Source organism: Marmota marmota, unplaced genomic scaffold (genome assembly GCF_001458135.2).
Source record: "Marmota marmota marmota unplaced genomic scaffold, marMar, whole genome shotgun sequence".
Lineage (NCBI taxonomy): Eukaryota > Metazoa > Chordata > Mammalia > Rodentia > Sciuridae > Marmota > Marmota marmota.
In genome coordinates, this window is record NW_025999977.1 from 41,817,249 (window position 1) to 41,837,304 (window position 20,056).

Below are 20,056 nucleotides of genomic sequence, written 5' to 3' on the forward strand. Positions count from 1 at the left end.
TTGGGGTGATTCAACCCAGGGCAGGAGCAGAACTTTGCTATGAAGTCAAGATTAAGCCAATGAGAGAGAGGAGGAAGCAGCCTCAAGGATATGGGTCAGAGCCACAGTTTCTGTTTGATTAACCTTACTCCTTGCCCTGTTTTCTAGGGAGACCCCAGACCATTTAACCTATTTAGAGACAGTGCCATAATAATTGTTTTTTTCAGTTGACCCTTCCCCTTCAATTTTTCTGTCCTCAAATTATTCCTTTTAAAATATCCTCATATCACCATTTTTACTCCATATTTCTTTCCCTTTTATCTATTACCAGTTATGAAGCCAGCTAGGTATTTCTACAAAACATCTGTAGAGGGAGAAGGAAAGACCAAAGTACCTTTATTTCAGTAACTGGTGCCGAATGTCTCATGCTTCCAAGTTCTCTGCAGTCTTTCCAGAACTGTAAAGGATGTTGTGCCAGAATAGGGTTTCCTCCAGGTCACCACAGTGGTGTCTGTGTGTATGTGTGTGTGTGTGCACACACAGCAAGCTCATGCACACACACCCAGCACCTGCCAAGTGAGGGTGGAATTTCCATTACTGTATCCTACGTGTCTTTTTGGTGGAGAGCTAGGGTGAAGAAAGTGATTTCCTCATACACAGAGCTTTCATGTGTAAGTTAGAAACAAGAGCTTGGGGTGTTCTGTGATTTCTAGTTCAGAGAGACCCAAGAGACATCCACTACACAGCCTCTCCCATTGAGAGCTCACCAGAGTAGGAGCATTGGACAGTCAGAGTCCATGGGCTCTAGTTCCATTTCTGTCACCAATGAGTGTGTGTGTGTGTGTGTGTGTGTGTGGGGGGGGTTTGACCAGTATCTTCCATCTCTCTGAGCCTCCTGTTTTATTATCTGTCCAGGGGAGGGGAGTTTAAATTAGGTAGTTTTTATTGTTCACTCTTCACATTCTGTAGGGTTATAATTCTAAATCCCTGGAGTAGAAAATTCCCAGCTTCACAGAGTGGTTGGAATCCTCCTGTTTCCTCCTTTATAGTTTCCAAGTAGCCAAAAAACTCAAGGACGCAACCTATGGGTCATTTTCCTCAGCAAATATGTACCATAATTGAGTCCTCTAAGGATAGGGAGCAGAGACACCAGCTTTTGACATGTTCAGGGAAATAACCCTGACTTTCAGTCAGAATGAGGTGATAGGGAAATAAGCCATTATTTTCCAAAGACTACAGGTTGGGGGAAGAGGGTATGGTGAGATGAGCTAATAAGACTCAAAGGAATCAAAGCGAAGAGCGAAGTGGGACGTAGAAAAAATTGAGACATAGGGCAGGAATAGGACTGGGGTGGGATATAAAGTAGATTTGCAGATCACAGGGTAAGAGTAAGACATTCTATCACCTGGAGAGGTCCAAATTTCAGCCCCATGCCCCACTTGGACTTGAATGGAACTATAGCAATTTACTCAAAACTCATGAAGTGCCAACTGCTACCACCATCTGCCCTTTTTGCAGCAGTTCCTATATATCAGGTGTATAGTGGTCCAACACGGAGCCTGGAGGGTGGGTTCCTCATTGCCACAGTAGGATGGGGTGAACCAGGGTGTTTGCTATAGTTCACGGACGGTCTACGCAAGAGGACAAAAGGGCCACGTGCAGGGTGAGTCCCGGAAGATGACCATGAGTGTAGAGAGGGCTGCGCGGCCCACGCGCTGGGCAGGCGGCCTCGAGTGGCAACATGGCGCGCTGTCCTGCCCCATCCCGGGAGGGCGGCGGCAGCAGGGCCCGTGCCTCCCTCACGCGCTCGCTGTCCCTCAGGCGTGCATCCGGGCCTGCAAGCCCGACCTCTCCGCTGAGACGCCGGNATACCCCCTGGTGCTGCCGTTGAGAGACGCCGACCACTCCGTCTCTAGCGACGGCGCGGGCAGAAGCGCGAGGACGGAGGTCGCGGCAGGCGCAGGCCACGTCCGCTGCCCGCCGGCGGCCCGAGTCCGCGACGATGCGCGAGCCGGCCGCGCGAGGGCAAGCGCTCCTACTCCATGGAGCACTTCCGCTGGGGCAAGCCGGTGGGCAAGAAGCGGCGCCCGGTGAAGGTGTACCCCAACGGCGCGGAGGACGAGTCGGCCGAATCCTTCCCGCTCGAGTTCAAGAGGGAGGCTGTGCCCGGCCCCGAGGACGCGGCGGCCCTCGCCGACCTGGAGTACGGCCTGGTACCCGAAGCCCAGGCGGCGGCGGCCGAGAAGAAGGACGACGGGCCCTATCGCATGGAGCACTTCCGCTGGGGCAGCCCGCCCAAGGACAAGCGCTACGGTGGCTTCATGACCTCCGAGAAGAGCCAGACGCCCCTGGTGACGCTGTTCAAGAACGCCATCATCAAGAACGCACACAAGAAGGGCCAGTGAGGGTGCAGCGGGGCGCAGGGGCTTCTCTCCTCCGGGAAGTCCATCCTAAAGCCCTCTGGTTCGCCTGCCCTTCTGCCTGGCCAGCTTCTCGCTGGGGCTGGGGGTAGCGACAGACATTCAACCCTTAAAGCTATCTGTAGTTAGGAAATAAAGCCTTTCAAATTTCACAGCCGTTTCTGACTTTGTGTGAATAAAACTAAAATACAAAGATCAGCATTTACTGGAAGAGAAACATAGTGGTTTCCATGTGACCACTGTATTTCATTAGATGGGGATAAAATGGAAAGACTACGTTCCTCCCCCCAGCCATGAATCTTCAGGGGACCAACTAGTTTGAATGACTCAGGGTGGCTTTCAGTCCAGTGTTCCTAGGATGGCTACATTTCTTACCCTCCTGCACTGAGTGAAGATGTGCCAAAAGTCACAATTCCTACAAGAGTGACCATGGGGACTCAGGGAGCCAGGCAGGCACCTCGCAAAGCCTACTCATCAATGGGGGGACTCTAGACTGTCAAGTGGGAAGCTGTGGTCATGCTTTTCTGGATTTGGTTGCTGACTGGGCCCTTTGCTACTTGTGTGACCTTAGGCAAATCCCTTAGGCAATTTCAAGTTGAGTTTTCATTTACTTCTCCCTTCTTAGCATAAAGGCTGAGAGTTGGTATATTCCCAGACACATGGTCTCACTGCCTTCCACACATGCTCATGGAGAAACATCTGTTTAAATACAACACAATATTCAGATGCCTCTTACAGTTCTTAGGCTCAAAACTGGAGATCCCCGACTGTTTCCCCACTGGCTCTGGCCCAGCCCCTCATCCCCATGTTGCCTGAATGCAGCCCTTCATTCGCAGTCCTCCCCACTCAGGCCTTTGTTCTAACCAACTTGTCTCCAGGTGCTTTCTTCTCCAACCATCATATACAAATTACTCGTATTAACATATAAAAATACTTCTTTCTCCATATTCTCTGACTTGTGAGCCAAAACAGTACTTCCACCTCCCGATTTTCTGTTAATTCCAAACTATTGGGCAGGGCATACAGAGTCCTTGTCAACCAGGTTCACTTCCCTTCCAAGACTGTTTCCTTGAATGAAGGCTCTGCCTCATGCCTACTAGTCTTCTCATTGTTCCTCTGCCATCCTTTTTCACTCTCTAGACCCTCCCACCCCCATTTTAAATGATGTCGTTTTTCAACACAAGCCCAGGCTCAAGTCCAGCTCTGCTGGGCAATGTGATCTCTTCCAGCTACTCCTCATCCCTAGTGTTTCTGCAGCCAGTCCCCTTCAGCATGGAGGGAATGCTCTGTGGCTAGAATAGCAAGTTACTTGCTGTCTGCATGTCTTGTTCTCTCAGGGAAACTTCAGCTCTGTAGGGCAGAAGGCAGGTGTTGTGTGTTATGTTTCTTTTCAATCTCCCTGTGGCATTCTCACAATGCTGGGGCCACAGGTTTGCAGCCACACATTTACAATACACAAGAGATTCACAGATACCTACAGGGCTGCAGGCATACCTGTCACCTGCATTCGGCACACCAGTGGACAGAATATATCAAAGCCAGCTGGGAAACATTTGTATATAGCATTTACAAATACCCCTGTGGTTGATGCTCTGGGAGTTCGCAATGAAAGAAAATGGGGATTGTACCTGGGAAGTCCTGATATGAGGAGAGTTAGAAAATCATATTAATATAGGATATCCCTCAATAAGGGTTATAAGAAAAGAACTAGAATGAAGAATGGCCTGAGCCCGGTAACTGAGGATGCGCCTATGTTGGGAATCCTGGCCTCAAGTTTCCATGTTGGTAGCATCCTTTCCCTTACCTCCTTGGTTCTGGGACAAGTAAAACAGGGTCAGTATGTGTGTGTGGGGGTGTGTGTAGGGGTGCCTAAATGTCAGTGGTACACAGTTGGTATTTTCAAATTCTGTTTTTATCCCCCCAAACCATTTACCTTAAAGAAATCAAACAGACAGCCATGTAATGACAACATTAACATTTATTTGAAAAGGGCATCATGAAGGCTCATTGGGAGATGGCAACTAATAATCCTAAAGAATGATTTTGCTAAGAATCCTTCCTACGCTCCCCCCCATTCCCCTTTCCTCCCTTCCCTAAAATAAAACTAATTTGATTCAACAAATTTAAAATACAGAAAACTGCCACAGGCACTAATTCTGCACTCACATATAAATATGTCAGCTGTTATATACATATATTATCAACTATGAACTACATTACACACATGCACACATGGGCACACACACTCAGCCAGGTGTTGAAGGTCTAAATGGACACAAATGTTAATGTACGGGCTGCAGCATTTGTAGATTTACAACTCTGCACTCCATATGCCTGAATCCACAGTCATGGAGGAGTAGCGCAAAAGGGCAAGGTGATGGGGCTCGGGTAGCCCTGTGGTCCGCTGGAGGAGAGAAGCCCTGAACTATCAGGTTGATGTCCAAAGAGAGCACAGAAAACTTCCTTCTGGCCACAAAGCCCTTCCCACTGCCCAGTGGCTCCTTCTCACCATTGCTGCAGCCAGCCAGGCCTCAGGAAGGGCCTGCCATGAATCTCCTTCTGCAGTCTTCAGATCTACACTGAGCTTGGGGTTAAGGGTCACAGTAACCAGAAAATTTCTAGGGCCAATGGGATGAAGAGGCCCTGAGCCTTCTCCCCAGATGTAAGTGATGTCTTGTTTCGAATGATCGGCCTCCCAGGGCTCAGGGACACAGGAAGCAGGCGTGGCCTGCCCTGATGAGACAACCTCCCTGCACACCTTAAAACATGGCACTAAACTGGCCAGCTGCCATTTTCTGGTCATGAGAAGGAATTGGGAAAAGTAGTCTCACTTTTCAATAGCACTTTGCATAGCCAGGTTAGAAGGCCTGGGGACAGCAGAATGGCAACTGGAAGGCCTGGTGAACCAGGAGCCCCCAAGCCCAGAGGTCTGCCATTTAAAGGAAACTTAAGACTGTTCTGACTCCTACTCCAGTTTAGTGTCTTGGACCCAGAACATCCAGGACAAAGAGCAGCGCATGTATGACATTGGGTTCCTTTTAGTACATTCTTTGGTCCCAGGCCCCACTTTCCCCGCTCATCCATTTGCATTGGATGGGTGGGGCATTAAACAGAAGGGAGTATCTGGGGACTTTTCTAGTTCTTCTCCTGACCTACTTGGGCTCCTTCACTGTTGAGGAGGCCATTTAGGAGTCAAGAAACCACTTATTTCTAGTCTTCAGAGAGAAAATGGGAACAGGCCCAGGCACTGGAGGTCCCAGGGCAAGGAAAATAGAAGATGCCCTAGGAATACACAGGTGATTTCCGTTCATCTGCTCCTTGTGCTTTTATGACTCAACCAAATTACAGAACCTGCAAATCTCAAATACATTCATGCCTATTAAGTTCTACCAGCCGATGACAACCATGCTACCTTGGTCACAAAGCTAGAGTTCTCAGCACCATTCGGGGCAGCTGGATTGAATGAGCTTGCTGCCTTCTCTTGATTCAAGCTCATGTGAGAGAGGACAGCAAAAAGAGGCATGAGAGGGAGCTGCCATGCCAGAGGGCATGAAAGGCAGGTGCCAGGACGCTAAGCCAAGGCACCAGGTTCCTCCCTCTTGACCCCGCCCAACTCTACTCTGCCTCCTTCCCAGGCCTTGTCACACAGTGGTGGACACTTCTGCATTCACTAAATTTTTGTCCAAGTTAGCATTCACCTTAAACTCTCTGATTCTAAGGCATACTTGGCCAAGATCCAGATTCTACCCCACACCAGCAGGCAAACTAATACTCCACTGAGTGTAAACTGAAACTGAAACTGAGACACACAAGAAACAGCCAGGTCTCCAAAAGCAGCACATCTTTGCTAAGCCGCATGGTGTAAAGAAAAATCTGCCTTGGATCAATGAAGATGAAAGAGCAGAGGTGTCTCTTTAGAAAGGAAATCCTGTGCCTTTTTTTTTTTTTTCTATTCTCAGGAGGCTGGTGAGGGACAGACATCTGAGTAGACCTACAGGTCTCTGGTTCCGAAACTGGCTCTAGAAAGAAACTCCAGGGAAATGACTTCCAAGGCTCAGAACCAGGAGCAATTGCTCAGGAGCAATTGCCATGGGGGTGGACCCTAAGGCTGCATGGGAACAAGAAAGAAACAGAGGGTCTGAATGATGGGGAGATCTGGTATGGTGAGGAAAGGCATGTTTGTGGCTCAAGGTTTAGGTTTTCTTTAATGTTTCTTCCAAAGGTTACTTTTTTTAAAAAAAACTTTAAAGTTAAACTTTTAAGTTTGTTTAAAGTTATTTTAAACATGGTTTCTTAATACAGAGATATTAAAGAGAAATCTAAGTTCATGCTTCCAAAGTTGGGTTGACCACAAGCCAAAAGCCACAGAACAGAGTTAAAAACCCATGGGAGAACAGAAGCCTCACCCCCTGGGCCTGAGATCATGCAGGCCATGCAAAAAACACGTGCCCACAGCATGGGGTGGTGGCCATGGAGAAGAGCTGCATCCATAGTGTGGAAACTACAGGGATGAGGGTCCAACAGCCCATGACAACATTTACTGCACACACAATGAGAAACTGCATGTGCTAAGTTTTTCCCAATTTTGGAATAGGTGCCCATCTGCCCTAATGACGAGGCTCTCACTGTGTGTCTACACAGGGCCATGCACAGGGGTATGATCTGAGGGCATCCTGTCCTCCCCTTAGCAGAAGCAGTCCCCTTCTGACCCCATGCCACACTGCCTAAAAGTATACCGTAAAAAGTGATTACTTTAGGTCAATAAGTCTATTCTCCCTCCCTTTCTTTAAAAAGCAAATTCTCCAGAAAGGGAACGTTTGACCATTCACACCTTCCTGTGAGTTATATCAGCTCAGAAGAGTCATGGGAAGTTTGGCTCTAAAGAAAGGAAAGGGCTCCTTCAACCATGGGTGCTTCCAGTAGAGAAGACCCAGGTGGGAATCTGCCAGGGGCACCCCAGGAGGAATAAAGGAAACTGGAGGTGGGATGGGGAAGCACAGGCAGAGAGGAGGCAGCAAGTGGCCTCCGTTATGCCCTGCCTGGCTCTGAACATGCAAGTCACACAGGGTCAGGCAGGCAAGACTTGGGGAAAATGAATCCCAGAACCTAATGGGGTCTCTACCATTTTCCCCCAGGATACAAGCAAGGTCTGTTAGCACTGATGTCCCAGACTTTGTCCAAAGAGTGAAGAAATCATTCCAATATTAGGTGCTAGATCCCTCTTTGCTCAAATGGAACATCCCTAAGTTAATTTCAGACATCCTTGAGCCCCAAAGTGCCACTTGTCCCGTTCCCCCTCTCTTCTCCCCTGGCCCAGGCTGGAAGCCTCTTCCATGGAAGGTGGCGGGGGCAGGCCTCTGGGCTTCCTTCCCTTTTTTGGGTCATCAAGAATCAGATTATCTTGTTCTACCTTCCCTCAACCCAGAGGCTTGGAAATGTCTTGAGTTCCTTGGAAAAAGACATCAAAGAGAGAACATGACTAATTCAGAGAAACATCCAGAAGACAGAACCACGGAGGGACACCAAAAGCCCTCTCTGAAGAAAAGAAGGAGGTGAGACCATGCTACACAGGATAGGACTTGCCCTGCTTGTCCTGTCCAAGACAGAAGGCAGGTCCTTGCAGCAGCCCGCTGCCCGGTCTGGGAGAACCAGCCCTCTATCACCGGCCCCGCCCGCCCTTCCCTCTACCTTTGCTGTCCCCCAGGGTATCTCCACCCTAGAAGGACTTGGAATTCATTAATAGTAGAAAGAAACAGACAGCTGAAGGGTGGACAAGACCGTGGAAGACGCTCAAGACTTGAGTACAGGAGGAAGAAGGCTGCTTGGGGTAACTGCTACCATCTCCCACCTCTGACACGGTCACTTCTCTACAAGGGGAGCATTCTTTGGTTCCTCCAAGTGCCAATTATGGTTGGCTTCCTTGGACCAACCAAGTCCCCTTCTACTTCTCTCCTCAGGAGATGAGATGTGCTCCCACAGACACAGCCCCCATAGAAGCCCTTCACCCCACACACCAAGCGGGACCTTCCCAGACCTCTCAGCTTCTCTCTGCAGATGCCCCCATGATTCTCTGTCCCTGGCCGACACAAAAGAGAAGACAAAAGGTGCAGGTGAAATGCTTATTGGCCCCAGAGGGGCAGGTGGCTGGATCTCCCTCAGGGAAGACAAGGCAGAGGCAGGAGGGCCATGAAGGGCAGGGAAGGCCCAGAGGCGCCACCTTTGCTTAGCTGGTCGCCATCCAAGGTGACTGTTTTTCAGAGATCCCAGCTACATTTCCACAAGGTAGGGGTGGGTATGAAGGTGAGCCCCTCCCTCAGGCCCTGTTCCTCGGAGGGGCTCCATGTCTTGGAATTCAGTATACGCACAGATCGGGGAACTTCATCTCATAGACGGGGATGGAATGGTTTTGTGGCTGGCCGTAGGCTGCGGTGATGGTTCCTGATGGGCTCGGAGGGGGCCTGAGGGGACACAGGGAGGAGAGAGCCATGAGGTGGGAATTCTGCAGTCCCACCCCTGGGCAAGAAAACACAGCAACTGATTTGGGTTTCCTTTTGCACAGGAACCAGAGAGCTCGTCACTCCCTGGGGTCCCAGGTTTCCAAGTTGTTCCAGAATCTAGAGCTTAGGCAGGTCCTTGGAAGAGTCTACAGTGATACCGCTGCTTTATTTTTATTTTTTTTAAAAATTTATCTGTAATACTTTTAACATCACAGAGGCAGCAGTCATTTTTTTTAATATTTATTTTTTAGTTCTCGGCGGACACAACATCTTTGTATGTGGTACTGAGGATCGAACCCGGGCCGCACGCATGCCAGGCGAGCGTGCTACCGCTTGAGCCACATCCCCAGCCCTTGAGCCACATCCCCAGCCCGATACCGCTGCTTTAAATTAAATACCAGCCTGGGACACTAGGCCTCGCCCAGCCAGCCTCTTTCCCCTCCCTGATCTCGGTCTCCTTGTCTAGGGAGAGTTGGTGGCTGACTCCAGCCCTGGGAACAGAGTTGTGGTTCGTGGAAGGACGGAAGGCAAGTGTGCAGAGGAGGATGCAGGATGACAGCCTTGATGCTGAGGGCACAGGTAGGGGTCCCCTGACCAGGACTGCCACTTACCGAATGGTGATTTCAAAGATCTGGTTGAGCTTGCTCTGCAGCAGCGATGCCTAGACACAAACAGAGCAGAGTGAGCTGGGGGCTCCCAGGCCCCTACCAGTTGACTCACAGCCCACCTGTCTAGAGGATGTCCTGGAGATGCTGGGACGCGCAGCCTAAGGAGGACATTCAGGTGTGGGATGCCTGTGGGGCCCTGACTGTAGATTCAGACTGGGAAGAGCCACTGTCAAAGGCTGGCTAGGGGCAGGACAGATATCCAGGAGTAGCAGGGAGGCTTTGGGCAGGCAGTTCTTGAGTTCAAGGTCATTGCCCCTGAACGTGGGGTGGCAGGGACTGCTGGGCATGGGGCCAGGAGACTCGCAGTGGGCGTCAGCTCCTTTCTCAACTCACATTTGTGCAAAACCTGGGCCTTGACTCCTAGCTCACGAGGCATCATCCCTGTGGCGCCCCGCTTACCCGGGCCCCGCAGTGGGCTGCAATCTCCTCGAAGGGTGCCTTCTGGAATTTCTCCACCACCTGTCGCCGCCGCTCGCGCTCCTGTTCCTCCACCGCTACACTGTCCACTGCAACGACAGCAGGGTTAGTGCCCAGGTCCTCCTCACTGATGAGGAAGCGGAAGGGCTTGGGGAGATGGATAGGGTGTGGACTTGGGGCGGAGGCGCAGGCCGTGACTGCTGCTTGAGCGCTGCCCTCTGACTGCTGGGGAGTGGGCCTGCAGCCTCAGCCGCCAGGGCAGGGCTGAGTCAGAGCAGAGAGGGCAGCCCTGCCCTCCCCTCTCACCAGTCACTGGGGCCCCTAACTTACCAATGGCCTTCTTCAGCGTCTCATAGGTGATCTCCTCGGCAGGCACTCGCTGAAGGAGAGGGGACAGAGATGCTCAGAGAGGTGGATAGAAAAAGGCAGCCCTGGCCTCTCAGCTATCTGGTACCCCTTTGCTTCTTAGAAGAATGTCCAAAGGGATCCCCCATCCTCCAGGGTCTCTGAAGCTCCTGGAGCAGGCATGGAGGACAGTGAGAGAGGTGGGGGTGAAGAAAGGAATTCCTCATCAGATTCAAACTTAAGGGTGAGTCCCAAGTCTTATCTAAAAAACCCCTGTCCCCGGCCTCTCACTCCAGCCTATCCCATCAAGTCCTGGAAGAGGAAAATACCATGTAATTTAAAAACAAAATCTTGAGATAATAACAGAAATTACTGAAAGAAAGAAGGGGCAGTTGGCAAGTATGATCTTGAATGTCAATTTTAAATACTGAATGACATTTTTGAAGATTTAATGATATTAAATTATCTACCAAGGTGGGCAGAGTTATTAATATTGGTGGGCCCTTCACTGCAGAGGTTGGTCCAAGGACATGGGTCGCAGGACTTGAGCACTCTGTAGAGTCTATGAAAGGAGGTGGGAAAAACTAAAACCCAAAGAAGGGAACACCAAGGATGTGTGGCCTGAGGTCAGATGCAGAAAACAGTGAAGGAGCTTGGACAAAGTTCCAGAAATCCCCACCGGACTATGAGCTCCTTGGGGCAAGACCTGGGACTTACTCATGTTCCATCACTTAAACACAAGTATTTGAAACGCAGACACAGAAGAAGATGATATCATTGACACGAAGTTCAAGGAGTGACCAAGTCAGGCTAGTGGCTCCCTTTGGGGAGAGGGGTGGCCAAGAGAGGGAGTAGGGCCCCTGGGCGATAACTGTTCTATTCCCTGATCTGAGTATGATGACATGGGTGCATTTTTCTTTTTTGAGCTGCATATATTTAAAAAATTTATTTGGCATCCAGTAAATGATGGAGTGGAAAGAATATAAGTGTGGATAAGGGACAAAGTCATTCAACAACTTTTTGGGGGGTACCAGGGATTGAACTTAGGGGCAGTCAACCACTGAGCCACATCTCATCTCACCTATTTTGTATTTTATTTAGAGACAGGGTCTCACTGAATTGTTAGTGCCTTGCTTTTGCTGAGACTGGCTTTGAATTTGTAATCCTCCTGCCTCAGCCTCCCGAGCTGCTGGGATTACAGGTGTGCGCCACCATACCTGGCTCAACAAATGTTAAATGAGTACTAATTACATGCAGGGTTCTCAGTGGGTCATTCAATAGAAATCAGAAAAATTTCCAGCATTGGAATTACATGCACGAGAGTGCTATGCTGATCTGTAATTCATCTGAGAATCCATCCTCTGCATATCCATCTATGCATGGTGTGCAACTATCCAACGTAAGATACTCTCATGCTAGGGAACTGTGGTGATGACAGTCAGAGAAAAAGAAACTCACTGGGCAAGAGCAGGTAGAGAGAAGTGAATGGAAGAAATGGAACTGGAGCTGGGCATTGAAGAACAGGTAGTTCACAGGCATGAAGGCACACACACGTGGAGAAGAAGGGTGAGTCTCACATGGACTCCAACACTAGCAAACCCACAGAGGCAGCATGGGGGAGGCTGAGGGCAGTCCTACCAGGCTGGGATGGTGCAGGTATGCTGGGGACAAGTGGGTGGGGTAATATGATATGGTAGTGCCAGCCCAGATTGTAAATGTCTCCGAACGCCAAGCACCAGTATTGGAATTGGACCAAACCAGCCAGCACAGATTCATCAGCCACCCCTTCCAGAGGCAACTGACAGTAGGTGGCTATGTAGCCAGGTAACCATTTCTCCTCCTCCTGCTCCACTTAACTCATCAGTTCCTGGGGACTCTTGGAAAGGGAGAATCATTTCCACAGTGGGAGACAGCAGCCAACCAAACCCTGAGGCCTGACACTCTAGAGGTTCCCAGTCTTTTACAGCAGGAAGGGCTCAGAGAACCCATCCCACCCCCCACCCCCATTCCACATCCTCACTTTTGTGGTCCAGTTAGCCCAATTCAGAGCTTCCAGCCTTCCCTGGGAAGGTTCCTGACAAGTTTTGAAAGCCCCGAACTGGAGGTCTGCTCGGTAGTTGAGGGCATGGTTAGAGGGAGCCTGACCTTTGGGGATTAGAACCTGCAGTACTAATAGGATATCAGTGCCTGCAGGGTACTGTAACAGTAGGGACATGGCAAAGCCACAGAACGGACACCACCTAGAGGGAACCCTAATGTAAACCATGAACTGTGGCTGGTGACAATGTGGCAGTGTAGGATAATCAACTGTCAGGCAGGTGTCACTCTGGTGTGGATGTTGGAAGGTTATGTGTTTGTAGAAAGCTTAAAATTTTCTGAAGGAGTTGAGTTTTGAAAATTGCTTTCTTTCATGTGGAATTGGGCTAAAACTTGTTTCTAGATGAAATTATAATTGAAATTATAATTTGAAATTATAATTTGATCTAGAGAGTCCCTCTTGAGAAAAAAATCATCAAATTTAAGTACTATGGTAGTGTTGCGAGCCTTTTTAATAATCTTAGAAAGAATAAATGTTTTAGCCCAGAAAGCTGTAAGTATATGGGATATCTCTGGATCCTCTTTTCACATTTGCTTTTAACTTAAAACTGCTTTAAAAATAAGTCTTAATAAAAAATATGCCAATATGTCTGGAAGACACACTATGAAAGCTATTTTCACCCTCATCTTTTCTGCTGAGCCTCTGACTTGAAACCCAGAGCACATAATGCCCCTAGTATGAGTAGGGAATGGAACCAGAGTGCTTTTTGAAACAGTCCCATGGGAGTGTGTGTTGGGAGGGAACACTGATAAGTTTTTCAGATGGAAATATCAATTTTATACAGTGAGAGTTGGTAAGAAAATGGCTTTACCGAGAAACTAATTTCTACTTAAGCTTCAGTGCTTTGGGCCGTGTGGGGGCTGGTGTATCCGGTGTCCAGAAGCTTCACGAGGACAGTGACAAGGACACTCACCTCCTCCTTCTCTGGACTGTTCCTTGATTCTACTTCCACCTGCAGGGAAATGGTCTCTCCAATGCTTTTTCTCTTGGATAAGCGATCTTCATCTGCAAAAGAGAAGCCGCAAAGCTGGAGTTGCCAGCCCTTGGAGAGCCAGGTTTGAGACGCTGGTCCCTTCTCCCTCAGCCTCTGCTTGGTCCACAGTCCTCTGCAGCTCACACTTAAGCTACATGTGGAGCTTACAGAAGCTTCCTATTGCTGAGAGCCTCCCCACCTATCTTGGGGTGGTCTGTTTGCTGCACTGGGTTCAGATTTTGTATGCACTGATGAAAACAAAGAAGCCGCTTTGACTGGAAGGCACATCCAGCTTGCATAAGCACCAGCTGCTAAAAGCACCTGCAGCCGTCATCTGTACAGTTTACTAAGTGCATCTGCCATCACCATCTCCCAGATCTCTCCCGCTGATCATCTATGAGGTATTTCACAGTCAGGGAAACTGAAACTCAGCGATGTTTAGAGACTCGTCTAAGATTCTTCAGGCAGTAAGTTGCACGGAAATCTCAAATAGGTCTCTGGTTCCACAGCCCATGTGTGCTCTTTCCAGGACAATGGGCCCCACTGACTCACATCCACAGGTCAGGCTAATACACGGGCCTGTGGATGTGAGTAGTGAGGAGGAGACGCAGGGAAATCAAGATGTCACCATAAATTCTGTTGTGTCTTTGGACTCTTGCGCAACATTTAAGATGTCACAGAAGGTAATCAAAGAGCCCACAAGTCCCTTTCTGGGCCTTTACATAGCCAAGAAAAAGCAGAGGCAAGCTTGAGAGTCATTGCATGGAGCTCGTACCTGTTAGCTGAGGGATGTAGGGTAGGCAAAGCCTGTCTGAATTATAGCCACTGCCCCCCAGGACTTCACTGATCTTGCTCTGGCGGAAGAGGAACTCGATGACCACACCATCAAGATTTTGAGACAGCCTGGGTGACGAAGGAGGGGAGAGGCAAGGTATAACTAAGGTTTCTCCCCCAACGAATTCCTTATATTGAAAGTAATGATTTGTTATGCAAAATGATAGAGAAGCAAAAGAGAAAATCACCCACAGTCCCATTTCCAGAGAGAACTACTATTTATATTTGTGTAGGATCCTTCAGTTACATAGATTTATGCCCACACATGAACGTCTCCTTCTCCAACACATTGTTCTGAAATTTTTTTCACTTTTTTTTTTTTAGCTATAGATGGACACGATACCCTTATTTTATCTATATTATGTGGTGCTGAGTGCCAAACCCAGTGCCTCACATGTGTGAGTCAAGTGCTCTACCACGGAGCCACAACGCTAGCTCTGAAATGTTTTATTCACCTATTATGTAGTGAATTTTTCACATGAAATATTCTTCAAAAACATCATAGATATTATTTGCCAGATGTTCATTGCAGGGATGGGCTGTAGTTTGTAAAGCTATGCCCTCTTATTGGACACTTTTGTTTTTCTAAGTATCTTTCCTTTGAATTTGTCTGATGCTGAAACCATGCTGACCCACAGCACAGTCTGAATGTGGTTTCTGAATGTCACTTGGATGGATAGCAGTGTGCTGTCAGGCATGACTCCTACAGGACATATTTCCTGTAGATTTGGCCAAAGTTCCCAGAGGTCACATCATGTCCTTTACAGCACAACACAGCAGCCTGCCATCATCGCCTGCTTGGGGTACGGACCACTGTACCATGATAGTGTCCATCCGCCCAGGATTTCTGGGTCACAGGCAGGCTCCACTTTCTGCCCTGGATTCCACAGAAGCCCAAGCCTCCTGGTATGCAGCCTCTTTTGACCTCAGGCTGCCCACCTCCCTACTCAGCTGCCCGGGGAATCCTCGACCATGTCCCAGGGGTGCTCCTCACCTGGGCCTGTCCACAAACACATCCTCAGGGAGCATGTATGGAGCTTCCTTCTTCCTAGTCTCTATCACCTGGAATTTGAGAGGAATCAGATGATGAGAGCTGGGTCCAGGAGGGCAGAGGAGCTCAGAACAGACAACAGAAGGAGCAGCCACCTCGCTGTCAGCATTGACTCCTTCCCACCACCTCGTTGCAGGGTACACATAGGGGCTTCTCAAGAGAAACCAGGATCCCCAGCAACTCTCAGAGCAGCCTATGAAGCACAAGGCGCCTGCTAAAAAACTATCGCCATCAACAACACATGGACATCAAGTGCCCTCAGGTGCAGGGCACTGCTGAGGAACTGCAGTGTCTTGCTCCTGGGTCCTGTTCCTGTGCTAGCTACTAAGACACATAACAGGGGGATATAGGTTGCACCATGTCCCAAAGCTGGGGATTGCAAACACATCCCGATGGACAGTGATAGCGTGAGTTTTCCTCAGCATCTTTTGCAAATTTTTGGTAAGAAAGGTAAAAATGACTAAGATGATGAGTCGTTGGGGGAGGGAGGGTATGCAGGTGTGTACAGGTGAGCTGGCAATGATCCCATGAATTCCAGTGGAGAGATGCCTGGCTGTTGCCCTTCTCTTATCAGCCCAGAGGCTGGGAGGGTCCAACTGCTTTGGGGTGGTCTTTGATACAGTGCCATGGCACTCTTCTCCATGTTCCCAGGACGGCTGAGGCCTGGAATTCTGCTTACTTTCCTTTTGCTAGTTCCTTTTAAAGTTAATTTGGACATCAAATCATTCTACCCATAAATATTCTAGCATATTTTAAAAGATCTTTATGTAACAACAGAGAGCATTTGACTATAGTCTGTATATTAGATAGTCTCAATGGATTTTTTTGTTGTTGTTTTTGAAAACTTAGATATGTGCCTAGCATGACAGTCACAGGGGAGATGCCCATATTGTGTGTTTTTTTTTAAGCCATGCAGACTGATGCACGTAGATTGCAAGGACAGAGAGCTGGGATTTGTTTTAAAACATTTCAGAAAAGATAAAGAAAAGGAAACAGCTGAAGTGAAAGTGGGAAAGTCTTCTGAAGTATTCACTCTGCATGATTTCTAATGGGTGTTGACTGTTCTCACCTGCTTTTGGTATTTGAGAATTTTCAAGGTAGGAAAAAAAAATTAAAAAAGCAGCTTTCGTCCATATGATCCCAGGAGTGTGTGCTCCCGTGAGTTGGGAGAGGACAGAGAACAGGAAGCAGGTATAGGGAAATCCCTGTGCTGGACCCCATCTGCTGTGTCATCAGGCAGGAGGAAATGCCACCTCATGTCCCTTCTCACTGTCATTAATTCTTCCTTCAACTCTTCCTTCAATGCCTAAGGCCAATTAAGTAAGAGCTGTTCCTGGGAAGCCCCAAGCTGAGGGCCTCCTGAGCTCTCAGCATCATGAGGACACTGACCTCGTGGATGTGCTGGCAGAAGGCAGGTACCGTTGTCAGCTGGCTGATGAGGTTCAGGTAGGCTGCCCCCAGAGCGTAGAGCGCACAGCGGTTGTACACAGGCAAGTTCTCTTCATTGACCTGGGCCACATCCTGGGGTAACATAGATGGGCCTCTGGAGTTTTTATCTGAGAAACTATTCTGCAGTCTGCACCCTCCATCCAACCTCTCCCCAGTCTTTAGAGAGGGCTCTTTTCTAGACTGAGTCTTTCTCAGCATTTTCTCCATAACTTTCCAGGTAGACAAGAGTCACCCTCATTAAAGTGGAAGGGGATGGTTTCTAGAACAATCCATGAACTGGAGGATCTTAAATACTGAGTATGGTGGCAATGACCTCCACTCCCCACTCTGTGGTGACAGCTGTAGTGCCCTTTACTCCAAACTTCAATTCCACCGTACGGATGCCATCTCCTTCACTACAATTGATTCTTAGAGAAAGAAATTGGCTTGCTAAACTCAGTTCACATGTTAAATTGAGAAAGCTGTGGGAGTCACCAAGGGGTTGGGATACAAAGGAATTCTAATTCTGCTTCTTGAGCATAAAAAAGAATTAAGAAATATTTAGCATTTCCCACTTGCAGGTTAGCCCTGCAGGATTTAGCACTGCCACGCTGGTAACCTAAGGCTCCCCATCACTGAACTCCCAGACTCGCTGTGACACTTGCTGATGCCCATCTGGCTTCAGGACCTGGAGACTCCAGCCTTTGAGGTCTGAAGGGTCCACTCTGACGCCCTCAGGAGCATACTTCCACCCAGAGAGACCCTGAAAGTCTCAGGTCCTGCCCAGGACCACACTGGCTATAAATTGCAAAGGAAGTTTGTTAACTATACAGGTCTTCAGGCTCAGGAAACTGATTTAGCAGGTAATATGTATTTTTAACAAGCACTCAAGGCAATTTGGAAGAATATCTAAGTTTGAGAACTGGAGGATCTTTAAACAATTAAGTTTGCCTAAACAAATTTGTTTCAGGATCACTCAGGGCTTATGAATATCCTCTTGGAAATCCTTGGATTCTCACTCAGACTCTGAGAGAGACTTGAAATACTCAGGGATAAAGGGTGTTTTTCAATGACCCTGTTCCTTAGGTCTCCCTTAATTTGAGGATGAACCAATGTCATAAATTACGCAATCTCGAGGGTTCTCCAGACAAGACCACGGTTTGGGGTCTTCATGGAATTACGGCCAACGAAGAGTTCAAAATTCTCAGGCTTCAAAACGATTGTTGAGCAACTGCTTCTCAGTTTTCTTATCAGTCCTTGGCCAGATCAGGGCCCTCCCTACAATTCCTAACCGGTATGTCCTGCCCACACTAAGCCCTACCTGAACAGCCAGCACCAAGCGGATGAGGTCCACCACCACTTCCTCGTTGGCCAGCTCGATGCTGATGAGCGCCAGCAGGCCATAGAGGGCCTCGTAGTGCTTCTGGATGTTCGTCTCCTCCTTACAGCTCAGGTAGATGTGCCTATAGAGCTGCTGGGAATGCTGGGGACAGGAGTGTGGGCGGAGGACAGCCACAGTGCATGGGGTGGGGACAGGAGAGACAAGGAGAAGGGGAATGAAGACCAATGTGAAGGAGCGAGATGGCTGCATGTGCCCCACTTCCACCCTCAGGGAGGGAGTCTTTTAAAGCAGACCTCAGTGGCCCGTGAAGTGAACACACGGGAGAGAACATGTTTGGGGGATGATGGACCCCAGGGACACTGGCAACCGAAGCTGCAAACCCAGTTTCAGGAGCAGAACATGGCAATGGCCCTGGACTGGCTCAGTGGGGGGATGCTGGCCCTGGCCTTGGCAGGCAGTAACACTGTGGGCTTGGCCTCCCCAGGGAGGCAGCTGGGTAATGTGACCAGGCAGATGTGCAGAGGGAGGCAAGCTGGCAGGGGCAGTGGTCAGCGTGACTCAGGGGCTGGAAGGCTGGGTCCACAGGTCCACTCGCTTACCTTCTTCATGAAGACAGTGTCCTGTCGGGAGCATTTGTCCACTTTCAGCTTCAGGACTGAGATGTCACTGAGGGTACTGGGAGGGGGTAGAAGGGGCCCCTTAGCCCTCGTGTGAGGCTCACCAGAGCTCACACAGTGTCACTGGGCTTTACCCCAGAGCTGTGGAGATTTCCGATGCTCCTCTGGCCCTGACTTTTACCCCAATCTCAATTTTCTCCCAAGGTCTCAAGTTCCTGTTCTTTTCTCTTGATTCTTTGATCCTGATTATCTCTTCTTCCCCTATTCCCCCCAAATTCTTCCAGTTTCTACTGATAACCCACATCCTCTTCCCTCCACCTAAAACTCTTTAGTACCTTCTCTTTATCTCCCAGGTCTCAGCTCCCCTCTCCCACTACTCCCAGGCGCAAGTATCTTTTGGTCTTTTCTCCCCTCAAGGACCCAAGGGTCAACATCCGTGATCTGCTCCCTGGTGGGTCCCACCAGCATGTGAGGCTGCTGACCAAGAAGACAGACCCCAACACACATCAACTCAGGAGAGACTCCCAAGTTCACCTGATGGTAGAGAACTTGTGGCGATTGCCATGACGATCAATGAAACTGATGAGAATCTCTAGAACGAAGAGACGAATTTCTGCATCCTCCATGAGGGCGGTGGAGAGAAGGCGGTCGAGGAAGTTGCTGGGCAGAGCTGACATCATGTTGTTGCACTGGAAACCTGTGGATACCTGCAAGGCAGCCCAGGATAGATCTGCTTAGGAACACTGTCTCTCTCAGGTGCAGTGAGGAGATGAATGAGCCTAACGTGTCATCCTCTCAAGACATTCCCCAAGCCAGCTTCCCTTCCCTCCTTCCCTCCCAATCCTTGGGCACCACAGGAAAACTTTTTTTCCAGTACTGGGGACTGAACCCAGGGATGATCTACCACTTAACCACATCCCCATACCTTTTATTTTTTATTTCAAGATAGGCTCTAACTTCCTCAGGCTGGCTGAACTTGTGGACCTCCTCCCCCATTTTCCCGAGTAACTGAGATTATACTTGTGCTCCACTGTGGTTGGAAGCCACAGGCAACTTTTTTGAATACTCCAACATCCACCTAGATAACCTACTTGGCCCAGCTCAGCAGATGTGTGGGTGGATGTAGACAGGGTGAGGAAGATTAGGTATTAAAGCAAGCAAAGGATGAGCACCAGAAAGAAGCAAGAGCAGGAAATCTTTGAACATAATATTCCAGCCAGTCAGGGCACATCTGAGCAGCACCCACCGTGAACACAATGCTTCATTAAGAGCACAGAGTCTAGGTATGGTGGCACATGCCTGCAATCCCAGCAACTCGGGAGGCTAAGGCAGGAGGATCTCAAGTTTGAGGCCAGCCTCAGCAAGTTAGTAAGACTCAAATATAAAA

General features: G+C 49.0%; 2 protein-coding genes across 2 annotated transcripts in view; one reads left to right on the forward strand and one right to left on the reverse strand.

The window, feature by feature from the left end:
- The first annotated feature begins 1,656 nt into the window (after positions 1 to 1,656).
- Pomc (proopiomelanocortin) lies at positions 1,657 to 2,551 on the forward strand. The gene is given in 2 exon segments (XM_015479490.2): positions 1,657 to 1,900; positions 1,903 to 2,551. Coding segments are annotated over 2 exon segments (726 nt in total). The 3' UTR covers positions 2,385 to 2,551.
- Positions 2,552 to 4,359: 1,808 nt separating this feature from the next.
- Positions 4,360 to 20,056, reverse strand: part of Efr3b (EFR3 homolog B) — an 80,986-nt gene continuing 65,289 nt past the window's right edge. The window contains 11 exon segments of the mRNA XM_015479422.2: positions 4,360 to 8,857; positions 9,508 to 9,557; positions 9,964 to 10,070; positions 10,312 to 10,360; positions 13,338 to 13,429; positions 14,173 to 14,300; positions 15,226 to 15,293; positions 16,672 to 16,803; positions 18,032 to 18,193; positions 18,652 to 18,727; positions 19,204 to 19,376. Coding sequence (XP_015334908.2) covers positions 8,752 to 8,857; positions 9,508 to 9,557; positions 9,964 to 10,070; positions 10,312 to 10,360; positions 13,338 to 13,429; positions 14,173 to 14,300; positions 15,226 to 15,293; positions 16,672 to 16,803; positions 18,032 to 18,193; positions 18,652 to 18,727; positions 19,204 to 19,376 — 1,143 coding nt within the window. The 3' untranslated portion in view covers positions 4,360 to 8,751.